The sequence below is a fragment of the Oryx dammah genome, unplaced genomic scaffold (assembly GCF_014754425.2).
Source record: "Oryx dammah isolate SB20612 unplaced genomic scaffold, SCBI_Odam_1.1 HiC_scaffold_1, whole genome shotgun sequence".
Taxonomy (NCBI): Eukaryota; Metazoa; Chordata; class Mammalia; order Artiodactyla; family Bovidae; genus Oryx; species Oryx dammah.
Genome location: NW_024070185.1, coordinates 62,354,709 through 62,379,351, shown reverse-complemented (window position 1 = coordinate 62,379,351; position 24,643 = coordinate 62,354,709). Strand labels below are relative to the sequence as shown.

Below are 24,643 nucleotides of genomic sequence, written 5' to 3'. Positions count from 1 at the left end.
GCCAAGCACATAATAGGGGTTCAATATATGTGAGTTCCTCTCTGCCAGTGAAAGATGAGAGTTGTGAAGTCTCACATGTTTTGAGTGAGTGAGTGCTAAGTCGCTTCAGTCATGTCTGACTCTGAGACCCTATGGACTGTATCCCGTCAGGCTCCTCTATCCATGGGATTTCCCAGGCAAGAATACTGGAGTGGGTTGCCATTTACTGCTCCAGGGGATCTTTCTGACCCAGGGGTTGAACCCGCATCTCCTGTGGCTCCTCAATTGCAGGATTCTTTACTATGAGCACCAGGGAATCCCCCTCACAGGTTTGACCACTGATTAAATAACCTGGAATCTTTGGAATGACCCTTTTGTTCAGAGGTATAGCCCCCAGCCAGGATCTGGAATTATCTTTCAGTTCAGTTTAGTCGCTCAGTCGTGTCCGACCCTTTGCAACACCATGAATCGCAGCACACCAGGCCTCCCTGCCCATCACAATCTCCCAGAGTTCACTCAGACTCACGTCCATCGAGTCTGTGATGCCATCGAGCCATCTCATCCTCTGTTGTCCCCTTCTCCTCCTGCCCCCAATCTCTCCCAGCATCAGTGTCTTTTCCAGTGAGTCAACTCTTCGCATGAGGTGGCCAAAGTACTGGAGTTTCAGCTTCAGCATCAGTCCTTCCAAAGAAATCCCAGGGCTCTTCTCCTTCAGAATGGACTGGTTGGATCTCCTTGCAGTCCAAGGGACTCTCAAGAGTCTTCTCCAACAACACAGTTCAAAAGCATCAATTCCTCGGTGCTCAGCCTTCTTCACAGTCCAACTCACATCCATACATGACCACAGGAAAAACCATAGCTTTGACTAGACGGACCTTAGTCAGCAAAGTAATGTCTCTGCTTTTCAATATATTATCTAGGTTGGTCATAACTTTTCTTCCAAGGAGTAAGCGTCTTTTAATTTCATGGCTGCAGTCACCATCTGCAGTGATTTTGGAGCCCCCAAAAATAAAGTCCGACACTGTTTCTACTGTTTCCCCATCTATTTCCCATGAAGTGATGGGACCAGATGCCATATCTTCGTTTTCTGAACGTTGAGCTTTAAGCCAACTTCTTCACTCTCCCCTTTCACTTTCATCAAGAGGCTTTTTAGCTCCTCTTCACTTTCTGCCATAAGGGTGTTGTCATCTGCATATCTGAAGTTATTGATATTTCTCCTGGCAATCTTGATTCCAGCTTGTGCTTCTTCCAGCCCAGCGTTTCTCATGATGTACTCTGCATAGAAGTTAAATAAGCAGGGTGACAATATACAGCCTTGACGTATTCCTTTTCCTATTTGGAACCAGTCTGTTGTTCCATGTCCAGTTCTAACTGTTGCTTCCTGACCTGCATACAGATTTCTCAAGAGGCAGGTTAGGTGGTCTGGTATTCCCATCTCTTGAAGAATTTTCCACAGTTTATTGTGATCCACACAGTCAAAGGCTTTGGCATAGTCAATAAAGCAGGAATAGATGTTTTTCTGGAACTCTCTTGCTTTTTCCATGATCCAGCGGATGTTGGCAATTTGATCTCTGGCTCCTCTGCCTTTTCTAAAACCAGCTTGAACATCAGGAAGTTCACGGTTCATGTATTGCTGAAGTCTGGCTTAGAGGATTTTGAGCATCACTTTACTAGCTTGTGAGATGAGTGCAGTTGTGGAGTAGTTTGAGCATTCTTTTGCATTGCCTTTCTTAGGGACTGGAATGAAAACTGACCTTTTCCAGTCCTGTGGCCACTGCTGAGTTTTCCAAATTTGCTGGCATATTGAGTGCAGCACTTTCACAGCATCATCTTTCAGGATTTGAAACAGCTCAACTGGAATTCCATCACCTCTACTAGCTTTGTTTGTAGTGATGCTTTGTAAGGCCCACTTGACTTCACATTCCAAGATGTCTGGCTCTAGATTAGTGACCATATCATCATGATTATCTTGGTCGTGAAGATCTTTTTTGTACAGTTCTTCTGTGTATTCTTGCCACCTCTTCTTAATATCTTCTGCTTCTGTTAGGTCCATACTATTTCTGTCCTTTATCGAGCCCATCTTTGCATTAAATGTTCCCTTGGTATCTCTAATTTTCTTGAAGAGATCTCTAGTCTTTCCCATTCTGTTGTTTTCCTCTATTTCTTTGCATTGATCGCTGAGGAGGGCCTTCTTATCTCTTCTTGCTATTCTTTGGAACTCTGCATTCAGATGCTTTAATCTTTCCTTTTCTCCTTTGCTTTTCGCCTCTCTCCTTTTCACAGCTATTTGTAAGGCCTCCTTAGACAGCCATTTTGCTTTTTTGCATTTCTTTTCCATGGGGATGGTCTTGATCCCTGTCTCCTGTACAATGTCACAAACCTCATTCCATAGTTCATCAGGCACTCTATCTATCAGATCTAGACCCTTAAATCTATTTCTCACTTCCACTGTATAATCATAAGGGATTTGATTTAGGTCATACCTGAATGGTCTAGTGGTTTTCCCTACTTTCTTCAATTTAAGTCTGAATTTGGCAATAAGGAGTTCATGATCTGAGCCACAGTCAGCTCCCGGTCTTGTTTTTGTTCACTGTATAGAGCTTCTCCATCTTTGGCTGCAAAGAATATAATCAATCTGATTTCGGTGTTGACCATCTGGTGATGACCATGTGTAGAATCTTCTCTTGTGTTGTTGGAAGAGGGTGTTTGCTATGACCAGTGCATTTTCTTGGCAAAACTCTATTAATCTTTGCCGTGCTTCATTCCGCATTCCAAGGCCAAATTTGCCTGTTACTCCAGGTGTTTCTTGACTTCCTCCTTTTCCATTTCAGTCCCCTATAATGAAAAGGACATCTTTTTTAGGTGTTAGTTCTAAAATATCTTGTAGGTCTTCATAAAACCGTTCAACTTCAACTTCTTCAGCATTACTGGTTCGGGCATAGACTTGGATAACTGTGATATTGAATAGTTTGCCTTGGAGACGAACAGAGATCATTCTGTCGTTTTTGAGATTGCATCCAAGTACTGCATTTCGGACTCTTTTGTTGACCATGATGGCTACTCCATTTCTTCTGAGGGATTCCTACCCGCAGTAGTAGATATAATGGTCATCTGAATTAAATTCACCCATTCCAGTCCATTTTAGTTCGCTGATTCCTAGAACGTCGACGTTCACCGTTGCCATCTTGTTTGACCACTTCCAGTTTGCCTTGATTCATGGACCTGACATTCCAGGTTCCTATGCAATATTCCTCTTTACAGCATTGGATCTTGCTTCTATCACCAGTCACATCCACAGCTGGGTATTGTTTTTGCTTTGGCTCCATCCCCTCATTCTTTCTGGAGTTATTTCTCCACTGATCTCCAGTAGCATATTGGGCACCTAATGACCTGGGGAGTTCCTCTTTTGGTGTCCTTTCATTTTGCCTTTTCATGCTATTCATGGGGTTCTCAAGGCAAGAATACTGAAGTGGCTTGCCATTCCCTTCTCTAGTGGACCACATTCTGTCAGGCCTCTCCACCATGACCCGCCCGTCTTGGGTTGCCCCATAGGCATGACTTGGTTTCACTGAGTTAGACAAGGCTGTGGTCCTAGTGTGATAAGATTGACTAGTTTTCTGTATGGTTTCGGTGTGTCTGCCCTCGGATGCCCTCTTGCAACACTTACCATCTTACTTGGGTTTCTCTTGGGATTATCTTTAGAAAACAAAAAAAAGTTTCTGTGGGCTAAACCCCATTTATTAGAAAGGAGCCCAGGTGGCTGCCTTCTTTTGTTGAACTGCGGTTTTGTTATGTGATTGTAATATAAGGGCTGTGTTTTTCTACAACAGCTTTGACTGGGGCAACAGTATAATGTAGTTGCTGGGAAAATGACTAGGATCTGAGGCTGCATCATGAGAAGTCCAGTGTCTAGAATGAGGGAGGTGAAAGTTCCGTATCACCGGAGGATTCTAGAGAACAGGCAATGTGATCATTGACTTGAGATAGTTGAAGAGCTGTTTTATGAAACAATCTCAGTTTACTCTCTGGAGTCTTCACTGAATCAATGAATACAGGCCATGGAGATGCAATCTGAGCTTAAGTTAAGGAACAAATATTCTAATTCACATTTACCCCAGATGCTTCACACTGCAGGCTGGGCTTTTTCAGGTGTTGGGAGAATTTTAGAATTGCCTCCCCAGATGCAGGAATGAAAGGGACACTCCTCCAACTCATGGACTTGATAATAACTATTCTGTATCAGACACACCTAATAGGGGCTCTGGCCCACCTTTCTGGGCAGACCCTGGCGTAGCATGCTAGAGCCTAAGTGGAAGACAACCAAAACCTCCCAGGCATCCAGAACCATCCTACAGGCTCCTCTCTCCACACCCTCTTGGCCTGTATGCTGTCTTTCTTGTAAGTCAAGGAACATAAAGGGTGTGACATGAATTGTTTTCCCCATGTGTGCTCCTAACACAGGTAACTCCCCTGGAATGAATTGCTGGATTGTTTCAGGCTCACATTTTAAATGTATGCGTTTCATTACAGCACACCTGGAGCACTGCCTAACCATCACTCTCTATAGTCACTTCCGGGCGTTTTGATTCCTGAGAGGGCTGTGAGCTCTACTCAGAAACTCCATTCTGGACCCAGCTTTGATGGAATGTGACATTCCTACACTTTGGGACTTTCTGGGTGCATATAAGCTATCAAAAATCATGTTTTTCCTGATGTAAAATCATCACAGTAAGAATTAAAGCCAAGTGGAGGTGTATGAGAACAGTCTGACAATTTTTGGCTTAAATGGGAATTAGGCAGTGTGGCTGTGCAGCATAAGAGGAGGAGACCTAGGTTCCAGACTCTGTGACCTTGCAGAAGTGACTTTCCCTCTCTGGTTCCCAATTTCTTCATCTCTAAAATGAGGTTAATAAACTCTGCCCAGACCATCTCAAATGGTGAACATGAAGAACCAATAAGATGGGCGTAAAGCATATAAATATAAGGGACTTTTTTTAGGATCTGGATTTATGCCCACCATGCTTTGGGTAAAGATTCAGAGGGATGTTCAGTTTGCCAAGTGGCATCTTACATAAGTTGCATGCTTACATTAAATTTTCTTGGCCCCCTTGCAAAATTGTTCCCCCCTGAGTTATATTTTCAGATTATGATCCCGGCTTTTCGTAAAAATCTATACAAAAATAGCCTTATGAAATCTGTTTGTTGTGGGGACACTGTTGATACCATGCTAGCTAATTTGACAGTATCCTCCATATGAGGCTTTTTTTTTTTTCAGGGATTAAAGCCTAGAAAACATTTTGTGTCCTTGAGGGACTGGTGTTTTTTCTCATTGGTGAAAATGAGAGCTCTGCAATTAATATCATTGCCCTTTTCTCTTGGGCTGCCAGGAAGTTCATCACCTATAGTGTTGGAACCTTCGGTGGACTCATCTATCCTCTGTTACCTCCAGTAGTGTTAGTCACTTAGTCATGTCTGACTCTTTGCAAATCTATGGACTGTAGCCCGCCAGGCTCCTCTTTCCTTGGGGATTCTCCAGGCAAGAATACTGGAGTAGGTTGCCATTCCCTCCTCCAGGGGATCTTCCTGACCCAGGGATTGAACCTGGGTCTCCTGCACTGCAGGCGGATTCTTATTTGTTGTTGTTGTTGTTTAGTTGCCAAGTCATGTCCAACCCCATGGGTGCAGCACACCAGGCTCCTCTGTCCCTGGAATTCTCCAGGCACAAATACTGGAGTGGGTAGCCATTCCCTTCTCCAGGGGATCTTCCTGACCCAGGAAGATACCACCAATAAGCATATTACCTCCAGTAAGCATATTATAATTTATATTTTCCCGGGCACTTGCATTTTCATTTTTATTCAGTGTTTTATTATTTTAGTATACGTTTCCTATAAACTACTTTGGATACCTTGAGAGATGATGATGAGGAGACCAAGCAAGTAATGGAAAAATTAACAAATCCTCTGGTATGAGGAAGCCCGAGTCACTCCCTCCACCTCCACCTTTCCCACGGGTTTCAAAGCTTTGAAAAAAACGTTTGTCTCTTGGTGCCTTCATGATCAACCCATCTCTTGCAGGCATATGAGGAGAATATGTATGGGAGCAAATACCAGTGGATCATCCCGGGCTGGTATGAGCCTTCCTGGTGGGAGCAGGTGCACGCAGAAGCCAACTCCTCACGTTGTCTCCGGAAGCATCTGCTTACTGCCATGGAGGGCTACATCGGCGTGGACTTCGAGCCCCTGAGCTCCAAGCAGATCAAGACCATCTCTGGGAAGGTCAGTGCCATATTGTCCAGTGATGTCAGCAGAAAGCGCCCAGATCTTGTTTTGGCCTTTGCTGTGTGATTTTCAGGAAATCATTTGACCTCTTTGAGCCTCTATTTGTTACTTGTTATAGGAGTATAAATAAATCTTGTACTTGTTAAAGGAGTACATCTGGCTGTCTCCCTCTTCTAGGGAATTGTGGGAATCAAATGAGGTAAAGGTGCTTTCTAAGCACATAACACGGTGTCTGTGTAAGGGATGGAGTCATGGCTGTTAGAGCACCAACTGCAGGCACTGACTTTCAGACGAGACCACCATCCCCTGCACCCTCTGATCTGGAATGTCATTTCTCAGTCTAACTGATGCTTCTGTTATCCTGGAGAAGAATAACCCCTCAAGTAGACTTGGGGAAACAGGTACTGAAGACCAGAAAGACTGGTCCAAACCCCGGTTACCAGATGTGTGACCTTGAGCTTGAGTTTTCTGAGCTGCTGTTTTTTTCATCTGTATCGTAGCAGTGCAGATATCCTCCTCTGGGGTCAAAAGGAGGACTGGTTGGCAGGTTGTGCAATGTGGCTGGCATGGCGCCTGGCACCTTGTGCTGTCATAGCTGGGAGGCGGACCTTGGCAGTGTGCTTACGTCCTCAGGCCTCCACTAAGGATGTTCCTACTAGGGACGACTAACCCCTGGCCTGCTTTTATCATAGGGCTGTGAGAGAACAGGTAGCATGGTGTATGTAAAAGTATTTCCAAAGTATACTACTCTCTATCATTGAAAGCATGATCAAGAATTGGAAGGTGACAGCCCCAGTGACGATGGCAACATCCATCTCTCAGTTCCAGCCGCCAGCCAAAGTTTAGTACAGCAGGGCACGTGATTCTTTTTTGCCTCCTCTGAGCTCAGATTTTTAAATCCTCCACCCACCTTCAATTTCACTTGAAGAATCAGTTTCATAGTAAAGTAAATATATATATATATATATTTATTTATTTTTATCCATTATTTATTCTCAATCAGAGCCAATACTACAAGAATGATTTATTGATTTGTCCAAAAATGGCAAATCATTAGGACACATTTTATAAGCAGCTCTTTAAATCATGTGGCACCTGAGAGGGCCTGGAAAAACATTCTGGGTAGAAAATATTGAAAGAAGTATTTTCATGCTTGAGTCAGTGACCATATAAAGTTTGGGGACATGCTGAATAATGAGTAGAAACAATTCATTTTTATTTCAGTAAATGTTATTTTTAAAAGTGTTGAAGTTTGCAGTTTATTAGAAGATTCTTGGGTCCTATACTTTAATCTAAAATACCCTATACTTTAATCTATACTTTAGATGAAAGGATACCCTATACTTTAATCTAAAAATAGTATAAAATTTGAGGAAGTATAAAAACTAAGAAGAAATTTCCATGCAGGCAGACAATATAATAATTAAAATGAGAAACTTAAGGAAGACCAAAGATGAAAATGATTACACATGAGATCTGTGAAGCTAAGTGGGGATAAGGGCTATGAGATGCTCCAAGGGCCACAAATGTCATTCCAAGGAGCATGAATGCTACCTGGGCATGGATGTAGAAATGCACAGGAACACATTTTGGGAAGTTCATTTTTTTTTTGCAGTGCTTTTTGGAATAAACATTTTGACTTTATAACATCTTCCAAAAAGCATTAGTTGCTCAGTCGTGTCCGACTCTTTGTGACCCCATGGACGGTATGTAATCTGCCACGCTCCAACCCAGGAACTGAACCCAGATATCCAGCATTGCAGGCAGATTCTTTACCATTTGAGCTACCTGGGAATCTTAACACCTCCCAAGTCACTGGCTTTCCTTTTTAATTTTAAATTTTTAAATTTGGGGCCAGTGAGGAGTCTGAGGCTTTCCAGGTGGCACTAGTGGTAAAGAACCCACCTGCCAATGCAGGAGACATAAGAGGGTTTGATCGCTGGGTCGGGAAGATCCCCTGGAGGAGGGCATGGCAACCCACTCCAGTATTCTTGCCTGGAGAGTCCCACGGACAGAGGAGCCTGGCGGGCTCTAGTCCATAGGGTTGCAGAGAGTCAGACACGACTGAAGCCACTTGGCACGCATGGACAAAAAGGTTGACCTCATCCCCATATCACTATACACATGAATGGGCGTCTTGGGGCTACTCCTGGGGCTCTTCGCTTCACCGTACAATGTGGGTTACCCACTCCTGGGTCTCCCAAGATGGAGCAATGCCATCAAGAGCAGAGCCAGGCAGCCTTCCTGCTTGGTGCAGCTCTGAAATTCCAGGTGACCCAGTCCCTGTCCCACAGTCATTGAGGCAAGAGACAGCATTTCTTACAATCTTAAGGTTGAAAGATTGAAGTTACACAGGGAAATTTTCAGCCTCTTTGCCTCTGGGATTCTGGGTTTAGGGCTCTCCTGACAGGCTTCCCTGGTAGCTCAGTGGTAAATAATCTGCCTGCCAATGCAGGAGACTCCAGTTTGATCTCTGGATCGAGAAGCACCCCTGGAGAAAGAAATGGCAACCCACTCCGGTATTCTTGCCTGGGAAGTCCCATGGATAGAGGAGCCTGGTGGGTTACAGTCCATGGGGTCACAAATACGTGACTTAGCGACTAAGCAACAACAACAATGGGTCACGTAGACCAGCCTCTCATCAGACTCTCAGATCCTTCCAGTAGCACAGGACTTACAAATGATCCCCTAATTTTCCCCACTGGCCCCTCTGGGCCTCCACAGGTCCTGTTGGCCACCACCATATCCCTGTAGGCATTCCTTGTCCCTCATGGGCCCACCCCTCCAGTTGTAACTCATAGTTCCAGGGCCAGGTCTGAGGGCCGAATTTAAGGGGGTGCCAAAGACTTCAGTGGGAAAACCCATGATGAACAAAATATCAAAATGTTAAATAACGACAGGATCCACAAGGCCACCATTAGGGTGAACTGATTTGAGTCACATAATTACAGAAACATATCTTGTCTTTATTTAAATTTTTGCTCATCATGGATTTTATTTTTTTTTGCTTTAGTTTTGATTCTTTTTTTTTTTTTTTTAATCTTGATTACTGAGATTTTGGGCCACTTCTTCCTTTTGCTTCTGAATGGAAGGCTTCACTCACCTCCCTTTGGCCCTTGCCCTGCACAGATTGTTTTTGTCAGGCCCCTTCCCATGCTCAGCCCATTCTCTGTACTTGATCGTGTTGAATGCTCTCTCAACAGGGTGTGGGGCCCAGAGTTGATGAGGCATTCTTATTTGTGGTCTGACCACAAGCCAACTTCCCCAACCAACCCTCAAGAATATATAGCTCAAGAAAGTTCCAGAAAGTCATGAAATAGTTCTTGCATTTGGTTTTGTGGTATATGTGACTGCTGGGGACCTTGGTCAGCATGGCACAGGCTGTTGGGTAAGTACCTGTATTCTGGGATCTGTCAGTATCCATAAAACAAGCAAACACTTACAGAACCAAGTCAGTGGACTCTTCCACCCTCACTGTTTACACATAGAAAAGCTAAGGAGCAGAAAGGGGAATAGCCACCCAGGATCCTTGTAGTGGGTTAAACAGGAACGGTGGCCCCTAAAAGGATATGTCCGGTTCCTAACACTTAGAACCTGTGAACGTGACCTTATTTGGGAAAAGAGTCTTTATGGATGTAATTAATTTAAGGATCTTGAGATGAGATTATCCTAGACTACCTGCAGACGTGCGTGCTAAGTTGCTTCAGTCGTGTCCAACTCTGTACAACTCCACGGATTGTAGCCCTCAGGCTCCTCTGTCCATGGGATTCTCCAGGCGAGAGTACTAGAGTGGGTTACCATTTCTCTCCAGAGGATCTTCCCAACCCAAGGATCGAACCTGCATCTCTTATATCTTCTGCACTGGTAGGAAGGTTCTTTACCACTAGCGCCACTACCTGAGTAAACCCTAAATTCAATGACAAATATTCTTATAAAGAAAAGGCAGAGGAGGTTTGCCATTTGGAGATCGTGTGAAGATGGAGCCAGAGATTGGAATTATAAGACAAGGAACTCCAAGGATTTCTGACAGCCTCCAGAATCTAGAAGAAAGGCATGGAATGGATTCCCCTTGGAGCTTCCAGAGGGAACCAATGCTGCCAGCACTTTAGTTGCAGTCTTCTGGCTTCTATAACTGTGAGCCAATAAGTTTCTGTTTAAACCACCAAGTTTGTGTAAATTTGTTATGGCTACCCCAGGACACTGATAATGTCACCCAGCAGGTCAGGGACAGATCCAGGGACTGGAAACCAGGACTGCTAAGTTCCCACTCACTGCCCCTTCCCCTCTACCATGCTTTTCCTCTCAACTTGTGACATTCCTAGGAGCAGAGCACATCCAAGTCAGCCTTTTTTGTGATGCCTTAGTGGGCAGCATAAGTCTAGTAATCAGGATTTAGTGCCAATCCTGGCATAGTCACCAACTAGTCTGCCACTTCAGCTAGACCCTCACTATCCCTGGGCCTCAGTTTCCTCAAATGAAAATGAGAGATTTGGACCATATAACTCCTAGCATCCTTTCACAGTAAAATTATCTGACTCTGTGTAGGTATGATACTGAGTTATTACAGTGAGCTGTGTGATATGGTTTTAATGTTAAACTCTGGAAGCCCCAGGATAGAGGTGACCCATGATAAAGTCACAGAATCGGGTGGAATAGTGGACCCTCCTGGAATGCATTCTCTGCAGTTCCCTCTTCCATATGCCTGTCTCCAGTGCCAAGCTGCCCCAGCTTGTTCATTGGCATCCAGGAGATTTCTGGGAGGAGGAATAACAAGGTCTCCCTCCCCGGCACATTCATCAGTCCCTGCCAGTTGGAATTTCCAGCAATGGGACAAGTGCAGACCTTTGGGCTTCCCCAAGCACATTCAGAGTTCAGTTTTCCAGAACCTCCCGTGAACAGCCTCTGGATACTTGCTTTGGCTCTCATGCCTCTCTCTCCTTGTTAAAGTTCCCCATCACCACTCTATTCCCCTAAAGTGACTCTGTTGACATTGGTGATTTCCAGTGTCAGCTTTCACTCTTCAATGTCCCATTGGGATTGTTTCCACTGTGAGTATTTATAATTTTGGTATAAAATTCCAGTGATGGCTTAGCCTCTCCAATAAGGACATTCTTCCCTGTTACCATTCTCCTGCTGAGATACACAGAGTTGGGCCAAGGCACCAGATGGAAGTGTTCACAGAACCCTGGAATCAGTGGGAACCTCAGAAGTGGCCCCAACCCTCCACCAAAGGCACAGGCTCTTTCTTTGGAAGACTTCTGTAATGTTTTCCAGCAAGAAACTTCTGTGACCACCCACGACTGTTTATCCAACACAGCAGAACAAAAGGAAACAGAAATCTAATGAGTCCTCAGATTAGAGCAATGACCTGGGGAAAGCTGCACGCATCTCTTTGTCACTGCCATGGGAGCTCCATAACAAAGAACCTGGGGCTTTTAGGAGGCTCTGGGCTCTAGAGAGGAGGATGAGAAGGTGCTATGGAAACGTAGAGATGCTCCCCAGGGAGTCAAGCTTTATGATGCTGCTGCCTCTGCCCCCACCTTCCCCCAAAAGCTCCTGTTACCGGCTGCTTCCTTAGATATTCACGTCCCTGGTAGATGGGCGGTATGGCAAAGGAACATGGGCTCAGGAGGAAGGGTGTGGTGTGGCAGATAGTTGTCCATACAACATCCATAGCCCTTCTTCTTCTTCAGTAGCATAACTCTGATTTTTAACTGGGTATGTTGCCACTCCTCTGAAAATATACATTTCCCAGCCTCCCATGTAGCTAGATAGAGCCAGGATTCTAAGTCTAACCAGTGAGATTTAAGTAGAAGTATTATACAAGACTTTTAAAAGTCTGCTTTAAGATGAGAGCTTACCCTTCTTCTTTCTTCTTCTCTGTATTGGTTGAAATATGGATGAGATGGCTGGAGTTATAGCAGCCATTTTGTATCAAGAGGTGACCTTGAGAAAGAAACTTTAGGATAGCGGGGCATAAAGATAAGAGCCTCAGTCTCTGGTTATACTGTGGAGTTGCCATAGAAGCCCTGCACCACCTACCCATGGACAACTTTTACTTGAGAGAGAAATAAGCTATTTCATTTAAGTCACCAATAATTTTTTGTCTGTTGTATTATATAACTGAACCTAATAACAGTGATACAGTGACATTGGGCAAATCATTTGGCCTTTCTCAAATTGTTTCTGATTATGCTGGAGTAATATGTCTTTTACAGATTTAGAAGGATTACATGAAGTAATGCGGAGGAAAATATCTTGCTAAGTGCCAAGCACACAATAGGTGCTCAACAAATTGTAGTTCTCTTCCTTTATCAGTGCAGCAGCCTGGAGGTCAGGAGAAAGGAGTAATGAGTCAGTTTATATGCACAAACCTTTTCTGGTTTGTTGTTGGAATTTTACTGATTGTATAGACTGATTTAGGAAAAACTGATATCTTTGTAATATAGAGTCTTTCCATCCATTCAATTTCTCTCAGAAATCTTTTGTGTGGAACTTTTGCATGCTTTTTACTTGATTTATTTAAAGGTATTTGATGTATTTTAGTGAATATATGTGCACAGTACTATTGGGTGCATACTTAGGGGTGGAATTTCTGAGTCATAGAGAATGCATATGCTCAGCTAAAATAGACACTGCCAAGCAGATTTCTAAACTGGTTGTACCAATTTACACACCCACTGGCAGAGACTGCGAGTTTCACTTGGTTCACACACTCACCAACTTTTGGCATTGTTAGCTTTTAAATTTTAGCCAATCTAGTGGGTGAGTAGTGGTATCTCATTTTTATTTTAATTTGCATTTCTTTGATAAGTAATGAAGTTGTTGATCTTTTCATATCATTATTGATATTCTCTTTTATAAATTGACTATTCAAGTCTTTTGCCCATTTTTCCACTTGGATTCTCTGCATGTTTCTCACTGATTTGTAAAAGTTCTTTTTGTATTCTGGGTATGAATTCTTAGACAGTTATATTTATTACTTACATCATGTGTGTCTTATTTAAGCAACTTTGCCCACCCAAGCTCGTGAAGATATTTTTCTATCTTGTCTTTGAGAAGTTTGTTTTACCTTTCACTTTTAGATATAGAAATCACGTGAAACTGATTTTATGTAACATCTGAGGTGGGCTTCCCTGGTGACTCAGACAGTAGAGAATTTGCCTGCAATGTAGGAGACCTGGGTTCGATCCCTGGTTTGGGAAAATCCCCCTGGAGAAGGGAATGGCTACCCACTTCGATATTCTTGGGGCTTCCCTGGTGGCTCAGACAGTAAAGAATCTGTCTGCAATGCAGGAGAGCCAGGTTCCATCCCTGGGTCAGGAAGATCCTGTGGAGAAGGGAATGGCTGCCCAGCCCAGTATTCTTGCCCGGAGAATTCCATGGACAGAGGTGCCTGGCAAGCTACAGTGCATGGTGTCGCAAAGAGTCAGCACAGCTGAACTGACTTGGCTTCAGTGTGTGTAGATCTGTATGTGTGTGTAGATCTATTTCTGGACTTTCTGTTCTCTTCCACTGGTCTATTTGCCTATCCTTTAACCAATACCACACTGCCTTAATAATTGAAGTTTTTTAAGACCTGATGACTGGTAATGTTAAGTCCCTCCTCTTTGTTCTTCTAGAAGATTTTCTTGGATGTTCTTGAAACTGATGTCATGTTTCATTTAGATCTACTCATATGTTTACACTTTTCATTACTTCTCATTCCTCCCTTCATTTCTGTTCTGTTTATGATCATTTTCTTTCTGCCTATAGAACTTCTCTTGGTCTTTCTTTTAAAGAAAGAAGACTTTTTTTTTGGTTTTGCTGGAGACACATTCTCTCAGTTTCTGATTGTCTAAAATTTTCTTTCACCTTTAATATTGAGAGATATAGTAATTAGGTGTAGAATTCTAGGTGGTCTGTTATGTTCTTTTAGCACTTTCAGAGGTCATTTCATTGTCTTCTGGCATCCCTTGTTTCTGTTAAATCAGCCACCAGACTAGTTGTTGCTCTTTTAAAGATAATGCATCCTTTTTTTTTTTTTTTCTCTAACTGCTTTTAAGATTTTATCTTTGCTTGACTCTTCAGCAGTTTTATATGCTGTGCTGAAGTACGGTTTTGTTTGGTTTTATCTTGGTTGGAGTTTAAGCATAATGGAACTTCATGAATCAGTGGATTGATCTGTATTGGGGAAAATCTAGGAAAATATCCCTTAAATACTGCTTCTACCTTTTTAACCTTTTCTCAAATTTAGGACACCAGTCATACATGTGCTATACATTTTCAACACATTCCATGTATCTCTTATGTTTATTGCTTACATTCTGTCCTTTTTCCCTCCCTGTGCCTCAGGCTGAATATTTACTACTAACATTTCTTCAGTTCACTAACCTACTTTCTGCTGTGTCTAATATACTGTTTCATCCATCTATTGAGTTCTTAGTTTCATTTGTTGTATTAATATTTTAAAATTTTTAGAATTTTAATTTTATTCTTTTTTTTCTTTCTTTGCTCCCTGTTTTCTGGTGATATTCTGTATCTTTTGTCTATTTCTTGAACATATAAACCTGCTACATTAGAGCCCAGTCCTAATAAATTCAAGATATGAACCACCTGTAGATCTGCTTTGTTGCCTGTTTTTCTTCTTTCCTTTCTTTCTTCCTTCTTTCCTTCTTTTTTTTTAAGATTTGATCCTATTAGCTAGTATACCTAGTAAGTTTAATTAATTGAATTTGATATGAAAAATGAAAGAAGCTACAGGTGGCATTATCTTTCTTCAGAGAAGATTTTTCTCTTTGAACAAACAGAATAGGGGCAGTTCACTTTATCCAGTCAAGAGCTGAGATGATTCCAGGCTTGGCTTTAGTTTTCATAATATCTGGTCTATTTTGATTTGACTTTATTCCTGTCTGTCCTTTAACATTCTAGACTAAAATCCTGGGATGTTTACTGGCCCTGGATTCCAACGTTTGTCCCTAATGTCCTGAGACTTTAAACATACCTGCTTGTGTTCTTATCCCCTTAGCCACCACTTTTCACTTGGCGTCTCATCCTCCTTGTTTTATGCAGCTTGTGCTGTGCTTAGTCACTCAGGCATATCCGACTCTTTGCGACCCCGTGGACTGTAGCCCGCCAGACTCCTCCATCCATGGGTATTCTCCGGGCGAGAATACTGGAGTGGTCTGCCATGCCATCCTCCTTAAGCAGCTTAGTTATCACCAAATATCACAAGTGCAGATGTCAGGGTGCATACTGGTATCCTGTGGTTCCTCTTCCTCTGAGACCTTGGCCCTATAAGTCTTGCCACCCTGATAACCCTGAACTATAGTTTTTTGTCTTCCCATCTCTGAGGGAATGATGAAAACACTGATCAACTGTTTCCTGTACCTACCACTGGCCTTCCCACTTGCAGACCAACAAATGCCCCCAGGGGAAGCAGCAAAGAATGTTGGACTCTTCTCAAAACACTTCTTTCCCTCCAGGATCTTGGTTCTTCAAGTCCTAGATGTCCTGGTCACTTTCTGATACCTTTGGATAGCTATGTTTATATTTTATTCTGCTTTCCTTAATGTTCTTCATGGGAGCTTTAGTCTCATATAACCTCTTTCGTCATAGAGTGGATGTCTGAACTGAGACTGTTTTGCTTAAAAGGTGAAGAATATAGCACATTGACGACAGGGTAAGCATGTCACTGACTTCAGCTCTTTGGGACATGTTATGGAGAAGAGAAAGCAGACATGTTCTTTCCAGCTCCACAGAAAGACATAGCAAGCTACAGGGAGATAGGTATAAACTCTGTATCTGGAAGACTGATCTCATAGACGTCAAGCATTCCTTAAATGGAAGGCTCTCCCTGAAGAAACAGTGACTTTCCCAGCACTGAGAGAGTCTGAGAAAGGGCTCAGAAAACACCTGGAAGCTGCTACTGAGAAAATCCAATAATCAGATTGTAAGAAAGACTTAATCAATGTTAACCAATTTATGTATTCTTAAAGTCTTAACAGATCTTTTAAAATACAGTTGTCCAAGTTATCCCACAGACACAATAAAACAAAATGTAGGGCCCTGCATTCTCAACAGGCTCCTTGGGTGACCTACGAACTAGAGTAAAAGAGCCCGTAGACTATGCCCTAGTGTACCTTCCAAAGGAGACTCTGGTTGCAACGTCCCACAAAGGGTGCTAGAGAGAAACTCTAATGGTTTTGCCATTCTTCGGGGTTGGGGGGTGGCAGTTGGAGATATAGAAGATGTTTCCCCCTTCTCCTCTCTTCTGTCCATGAGACCTCCCTCTCCCAAGAAGCAGGACTCAGCTTGGTTCTGTTGGAATGGCAGACCCATAACGTTGAGTCACAGTGTGGGGTAGCAAACTTGTGTGGGCTAGCCTGGATACCTAACCACTATTTATAACATAATTTCTGTATGAAAAGATGTTCCACATTCCAACAACTGCCTGTCAAAAATATGTGTGGGGCACAACCTGTCAGTAATTGGGACTCTTCATACAAAACTTGTTTCTCAGAAACTTTTAGCCTCTCAAGATAAACTTGACCTCAGAGCGTGAGTAATCAATCAGTTTTCAGCGTCTGCTTTACAGCAGAAGAAATTCTTCTGCCCTGAATAATCGGAGACCTGCTTTAAGAACAACTATTAGCTTTTCTCAGACAATTGTGAGAGTGTCTCTTCCTGCTGTCATTGTTTTGCCCGAGGGAGATCGGCGCCGGCTTCACCGGGGAACAGTGATGAATGGGCCCGGACATAGTGTGGCAGCAATGACTTCAGCGTGGTGCCTGCAAAGACAGTGAGAATGAGGTCACCTTTCAGGGCTAAGCTACCTGGGAGTCCCACTCCAAGGACTTTACCCACAGAAGTGAGGTAAACAGGCACATTGCCAGTGTTCTCCAACCTCCTTTTCTCTGGTTGATGAACAGTTTTATGAGATAGAAAAAGGTAGGGATTTATAAGAGGTAGACCTAAAAAATATATAGGGGCTTGTGTTGGCCCCAGTGTCGAACTGAATAAACAGTCTGATCTTGATCCCCTCTATCATCTACACACATGGAAATATCGCCAATGAACTATATCAAAGAAGTTTAAAAACTACACTCATTTACCTCCTGGTGAGGTAATACTGTATTCGCCGAAGGTCTGACTCCCCTCACCCGCAACAACTTTAAGAATGTCACAGAAACCTTCAAGGATGCCGCAGGGGCATGTCCTGGATAGAGAAGAAGTCTTGAAACGTCATCTGAATGTACTCATTAGGTTGAACAAACAGGACTCAAAGAGACACCACCAGCCCTTGGATGCCTTTGCCTGCATCAGAAAAAGCCTCGGAGAGGCAAAGTCTTGGAGAAAAGAGTTCAAGAGGCCTCATTCCTTTGATGCTTAAGCAATTAATTAGATAATAGATACTCAGGTAAATTTTTGATACTTTAAAAATAGCCAATAGCTGAATTAATAGCCTGAAATATACCCAAATTTCTTTTTTCTTTTTCTTTTTTTTTTCGGCCACGCTGCATATCTTGTAGGATTTCAGTTCCCCGAGCAGGGATTGAATCCAGGCCCTCTGCAGTGAAAACATGGAATCCTAACCATTGGACTGCCAAGGAATTCCCCCAAATTACATTTTAAAATCAAGAAAAATATAGCCAAATAGAAAAATAACAAGGATATGTTGAAACAAAGCATTAAAAGTTGTGACTCTCACCATACCAATATGATATAAAGAGGAAACACACCTCAGAAGTGAAAGTTGCCCATCTATCTGTGGAAAGAGATCACTCTTAATAGTTAACCAGAGAAATGCAAATTAAAATGAAAAGAGATGTACATTTTTTTCTTAACTTGAGAAACTGACAATGATTTTTAAAATTGAGGGACTTCCCTGGTGGCCCAGTGGTTAGACTCTGTACTTCCACTGCAGGGGCACAGGTTTGATCCCTGGTTGGAGAACCAAGATCCTGCATGCTGAGCAGCTTAAAAAAGAAAGAAAGAAACAAAGAAATGCCTATTGTGGTCTAGGATGCAAGGAAATGGGCACTTTCATATAGAGTGGAATTTTAGCTTTTCATGTTTGGAGAGGATAATTTGGCCCTTTAGATGTGTGAATAGCATTTAAGGTTTTTATACCTTTTGCCTCAGCAATTATATATCTTGGAATTTCTTCTGAAAAAATAATTATCAGTGTGTGTTCAGAAAATTTAGATACAAGGATGCTTTTTTTGCAATCCTGTAATTGGGAAAAATTAGAAAAAAGCCTCAATGTCCAATAACTGGAAATTAGCTAAGGAAGTAAAAGTAGGCCATTCACACACTGGAGGGCTGTTATCCCCTATCGGCACAGGCGAAGTCTTGGGTCTTTAGGACATCCTGGGTGTGCAGTTGTTCCAGGTGGCCAGGTGAACAACCACCTGTACTGTTACTAGCAGTGACTGGAGTTCCTGGGGCACCAACACATCCTGGACACAGGACTGATGCTGTGCAGTCTTCATCTCGTGAAACTGTCACAGCCACCTAGATGGGAGGATGCAGAGACCTGTAGGAGACAGGACCCCAGCCCCAGGTCATGTTACCAAACCACTGAGCTGGAACTGGAGGGCAGGTAAGCCTGCTTTCAAATCCTGTGTTTTACCACTGTGCCAGGCTCCTGCCTGGATCACTCACCAGGAGGAGGCTTCTAGATCACCTGGCCCAACCTCTTCACTTTTCAGATGGAGAAACTGATGCTTAGAAAGGGTCTTTGTGGGCATTGTTTTGGGTTCTGTGATCAAGATAACACCCTTGACCCCTTGGAGCTTAATTCTTTGGGTAGATGCATTGCAGGAAGTAAAAACTGCAATAAAGAAGATAAAACTAGTGGATAGAGATTGCCTGGCAGGAAGAGGTTGTGGAAAGGGTGGGTCAGGGAAGCATCCCTGAGAAACGACACATGTTGACATTTCTGTGCCGATAACATCAGGCAAGAGCTGGGGCAGAAGCTTCCTGGCAGAGGAGGCATCTAGTGTAACAGCCCCAAGTGCAAACAAATTTGGTGTGCGTGAAGGAGACCCAACAGGTTCAGGGAAGAGAGGAAGCCTCATAATAGACTATATCATGCTCCCTGATAAGAAGTGAGCAGACAAAGGATGCCTGTGGAGAGCCAGCCTCCAGGTGGAGGGGTGCAATTACCTATGAGAAGGGGCTTGAGGAGCTGGGCTGGGCTGGGGCTGGGCTGGAGACGGTGCTGTCTCCTTGAAGAACCCTTGGAATTGAAGAACTTCTGCCGGGTATTTCGACTGATGAACAGAACAGTGATGGCTGGACATGATGCATTTCCAAAGGAAATCATAAATAGATAAAACCTGAGCTATCCAATAGGAGCCAAAATGGTTTTGGTTTTTTTTTTTTTTTTAAAGGTGGTGGATTTCTTGCTGGGATACCATTCACATTTGGTCAGGCAGATTCCTCATTTGGTTGTCTGGCTGCAGATTCCACATTTGGAGGGGCCTGGTTGTACCCAGGCTCTGCTAACGCCTTGAGCCAAGGGCGAGAGACTTGAGATCCAGCCACGGAGTAACCCAGTCTTCAATGGCTCAGCTTCACCACTCTACTCGGATACCAGAACTGGCCCCAAACAACTTGGGTGGTTTTCAAAAGGCAGATATGACTTCAAAATTCAAACGTGAGAAGCAGCAGAGATAAAATGAGACCAGTCTAGCTATACACACAGAGACACACACGAACTCATGCTGTGTGACTTTGGCCAAGTCTCTAGACCTCTCTGTGTCTCCTGCTGCAGATTGAGACGGCATGTGTGACCATCTCTACGGGGCCTTTTCTGGTATAAACTGACAATGAGTTCTGGTTTCTATGTTCAATTTGTCCCCAAAGAGGGTTTATCCAAAGACTAAGCCATGGGCTCTGATGACATTTCTGGCAGAGGAGTTCAGAAGATTTGAGAAAAGGCCCATGAAGAGCTGAGGGTAATGGGTTCCCCTGGAGCGGCATTCATTTGGATCTATAAGCCTCGGGGACTAGCGTAAAAAGGCAGTTTCATTACTTTGTGGCCTCAATCAGAATGTTAATATTACCAATGAAATTATTTTATGAAATCCAGCTCAATGGGAGAAAAAAAATTTTTAATGCAAAGTTATTCGCAGACTCTGCTATGTTCTGGAAGATGAAAGGGAAGAGCACGATATAGAGATCAGAAGGGACCTTACAACTGGACAAGTAGGACCTGCCCGGGGCCCCATGCTCTAAGAGGACCTCACTGAAGTTCCACGGGGTTCAAAATCCACAAGGCCACAGGGACCTGCCCACCCGGAGCCTACACCCCTCCCAATCCTGGGCCATGCCATGAATTCCCTGCCCAAATGCCTGGAGCCACATCCAGGATCCAAGGAGCCTCTTCAGGGAGGACTGAGCCTCTGCGTGGTCATGGGACTACTTATGCTAGAAGAGGGTGGACTGGCTTGACTGGCCTGTGGGATGGAGTCAAGTAGGAAGAGAAGGGGGTGGGCCCCGGAGCAAGGTTAGCTTCCCCTGTGCTTCTGTGTCCAGACTGAAGCTCTGAGGGGTCTCAGACTTCTGAATTCAAACCTGGCCTTCCAGCTTGTTAGGAAGGTTTATTTACCTTCCTTTAACCCATTATGACAAAAAGATAGAAAATATTTTATTCAACATTCTGTTTGTTGTCTATAACTTAGTATTTAGACATATGGTGTATGGGCCTCCACTGTTACTGTAGCTCCAGGCCCAGCTAATGTCAGGAGGAGGCCTGCTCAGGATGCATTTTTCCTTCCACTGGTCTTGGCAGACAGCCAGGGTTCAGATACCAGCCCTGCCACTCACTTGGTCCTAGGAAAGTTAGCTTTCCTGAGTCAATTTTCTCATCTGTAAATGGGGACAATAATAGTCCCAGTGTACAAGGTTGTTGTGGGGGGTAGATGCAATAGTGCACATTAAGAGCCTAGCACTGTGCCTGGGGAGTGTCAGCTCTCAGCACCATATGCTTTGTGTCCCGGCTGGCTGTAACTTGGTGTCCCTGGTCTCCTTGTTTTCCAGACGCCACAGCAGTATGAGAGAGAGTACAACAACAAGCGGTCAGGAGTAGGACCCAGCAAGTTCCACGGGTATGCCTACGACGGCATCTGGGTCATCGCCAAGACGCTCCAGAGGGCCATGGAGACGCTGCATGCCAGCAGCCGGCACCAGCGGATCCAGGACTTCAACTACACGGACCACACGCTGGGCAAGATCATCCTCAATGCCATGAACGAGACCAACTTCTTCGGGGTCACGGTCAGTCCCAGGCCCCCGGGCTCTGCTTTCCTTAGTGCCCTTTGGTGACATACAGGACAAGAGGCACTGTGTTACAGGCCCTCTGATATATGCTTCATTTTCTCGCTTGTTGAAATAACTTCCTGTGGGCTCTGTGACTGCAAGGCTGCTGAAACGGGCGTGGCCAGTAATGCTCTCTGATGTGCTGGGAAACTGCCTGTCTATAACTTGTGGATTAGAAAGGCCATAGTGAGTTGACACAGAGCAGGCGGAATCCACCAGGCGGTGGGGTGGGGGTGAGTCATCCAGAGTCAGGTTCAAATCCTGGGCATTCACTTTCAAGTTATGGTCTTCAGACTACAGAGTTTTTTCAGCCCCCAGATGGAAATAATACCTACCTGGTAAGGCAGTCATAAACCTTAGCTGTTACAAATTAAAAACTGCCCTAGCAGTTGGTTGAGCAAGCTACTTGTTCTGAGTTTTAAGATTCTTGAAATAGCTGGCAAATGGGAATAATAATGGCTGTCTTGTACAGAAGTCAGGAAAATTGGCGATGATGAGAATCACTATGTCTTGAATGCTTATGATATGCTAGATGTGTGCTAAGCATTTATGTAGATTAGGTTGATGATGGCTGCCCAGGGCTAGGCACATATAGACACGGAGGAAATGCTAGTGGTTGTTGTAGTTAATAATTGTCTCATGCATCTGTGTGCCATCCCTGGGAAGTAGGTGCTGTTACCACCCCCAATAAAGCTGAGGAGCCTGGAACTTGGAACATTTAAGTTCCACAGCTAATCAGAGGTAGAGTTGGGATTTGAACTTGGGTCTAGCTCTTAAAAGCTGCATCACACTACCTTCTGGTCATGAACATAAGTGGTAGTCATTTATGTGTCATGATGATGTATTTGTCATTGACTGTGCTGCCAGAAAACTAGGGAAATTTGCCTAAAGAATAGTTAGAAATGGCTAAAGTGCTGACCGTTGTTCTAATTTAAAAAGGCGTTTAGAGAGTCCGTCTGTCTTGGGCGTATATAAGATGAGCTGACCTTTGCACATGCGCTCAGGCTTGGGTTGTTGGTCTGACAGGCCAGGACTTGTGCAGTGTAGACTATGGTGTGGACTCCAAGGTAAGATGGACTCCTTGTCCTGAACTCTGTGGTCCAGATGCAGGGGTGAGACCTAGACTCAAATGACATTAAGAGGTTGAAAATGCTCGCCACCATGGGAGAGACTATGTGAGCCTAGGGGGTTTTCTGTGACCTTTGATGAAGAAGTCATGGAAGACTTTGGAAGTGGAATATTTTGGGTTGTGCCTTAGGCCTGCAGACAGGGGCTAGCGGTCCAGCTGGATGGAGTGTGGTGAGGTGCATGTACTTTGTTTGGAATATTGAAAGGGAGGGTGGTGAGGCTGGGAAGGTGAGCTGAGGCACAGCTTTGTAGGGAAAGCTAAGGAGGCTGGCCTTATCTTACAGGCCAACAATTTTCCAAGTGTGCCTTGACCAGCAGCACCAGCATCTCCTGGGAGCTGGTTAGAAATGCAAATTCTTGAGCCTAACCCCAGACCCACTGGATCATAATCTCAGGGTTGGGGCACAGCCAACTGTGGTTTACCAGACCCCCTAATGCACAGTAGAATTTAGAACCACTGCTCTGGGTATTGGGGAGCATTGAGGTTTGCTAAAAAGAAGGAGAGTTCCAAATTCCTAAATAGAGCCCCTCTTGACCTGAGACCTGGACATCTGCTCCCACAGCTCGGAAGTGAAGGCTCTTGTTAGTTATCGGTAAATGTCATGTCTGCAGTGCATCCTGGACAGCAGACTGAAAACTTTAACAGCTTTCCTCAGCCCGGTGGTTTCAAAAAGTTCTTTTTTTTGTCCTCAGAACTTCTTGTTATCAGATTGTACGTGGTCCTTGGTGTGTAATATAAATTAAAGAGGCGATTCTCAGGTGAATGGAAGAAGAGCCCAGAGCCCTTCCAGGTCAACCCCTCCACATCCCACCTCACCTCTCCTGGGACCTCTCCCTCAGAAAGGCTCCACAGAGCACCAAACGCCTCAGAAGTCCTTTCTGTCCACGGAACAAATTCACAGACGAGCCTTAGAGAAGGGTGGAATTCACCAGGGGTCCCACTAGTAGCATTTTGGCAAAGCTGTCTCAAAGTATGGGTCCACTTTTTCAGGCCATCTTGTCACGCTTTGTTTCCCATTTAAAAGGATGAATTTGTAGTATCCCAAGTTGAAGGGCTGGATAGAGAGCTACAGAATCTAGGAAGCCTCTCCTAATCCTAAAATGCAGCATTTTGTCTAGATGCCCGATATAGCTTAGGTGGAGATCATTTATAACTACTCCTAAATGCTGCCAAATAATACATGATCCCTACTTGATGCGCAATTAGATGAGGCTGCCTGAAAGGCTTTACACAGCTTGAAGATGAGTTTCTTTTTGATGGGACATTCCTTGACACATATTTGTGCCTGGTTTCATTTGTGACTCATGATTCAGCGAGTGTCAGAACTGAAAGTGATCTTAGAGATCCTCAAATTCAACCCCCTCGGGTTGCAGATGAGTATCTGAGGTACAGATGGGGAGTTTCAAAGTCACACAGAAAGAAGGTTCGATTTAGGCAGGACAGTAGCTCAGATGGGCCTGCCGTCACCACACTGGTGCTGTCTCTCTCCTCTTTATACAAATCGTCCATTAGTTGAGAAAAAGATTGCAATAGTGAAACAGGTCTTCAGGTTTTTTTTCCCCCTTCCTCATCCCCCTCGTCACATATTAATATGTGCTTGTCACTGGGCTCGAGACAGGTTTCATTAAAATTGTCTTCTGATCAGAGAAAAAAGACCAATTTCTGACAAAATAAAAAGTGTCCCTGTGGTCCAAGGAGACCGCAGAAGGCCAAGTTCAGACATAAATAAAGAGTTGGAAAGGAAGGGAACATGAGGTAGAAATAAATTGAAGCATTTTCTATTTGCCGAAGGGTTTCCATTATACAGCACACACGGTGTCCATTTTTCCATTCTCAGGCAGACACTTTATTCTGGGTCACCCTCATTCAGCATGTTTACTATACGGAAAATCGTTTAAACACATTAAATTAATTATATCCGTGACTCAATTTCAATTGATTCAGTATG

General features: G+C 43.9%; 1 protein-coding gene across 1 annotated transcript in view; it reads left to right on the top strand.

The window, feature by feature from the left end:
- The window catches only part of GABBR2 (gamma-aminobutyric acid type B receptor subunit 2), a 371,768-nt gene that overhangs the window by 214,127 nt on the left and 132,998 nt on the right, over nt 1-24,643 (top strand). Inside the window, exons 6-7 of the mRNA XM_040238757.1 lie at nt 6,057-6,257; nt 21,288-21,524. Of these exons, the coding sequence (XP_040094691.1) occupies nt 6,057-6,257; nt 21,288-21,524 (438 nt within the window). The remainder of the gene's footprint in view (nt 1-6,056; nt 6,258-21,287; nt 21,525-24,643) is intronic.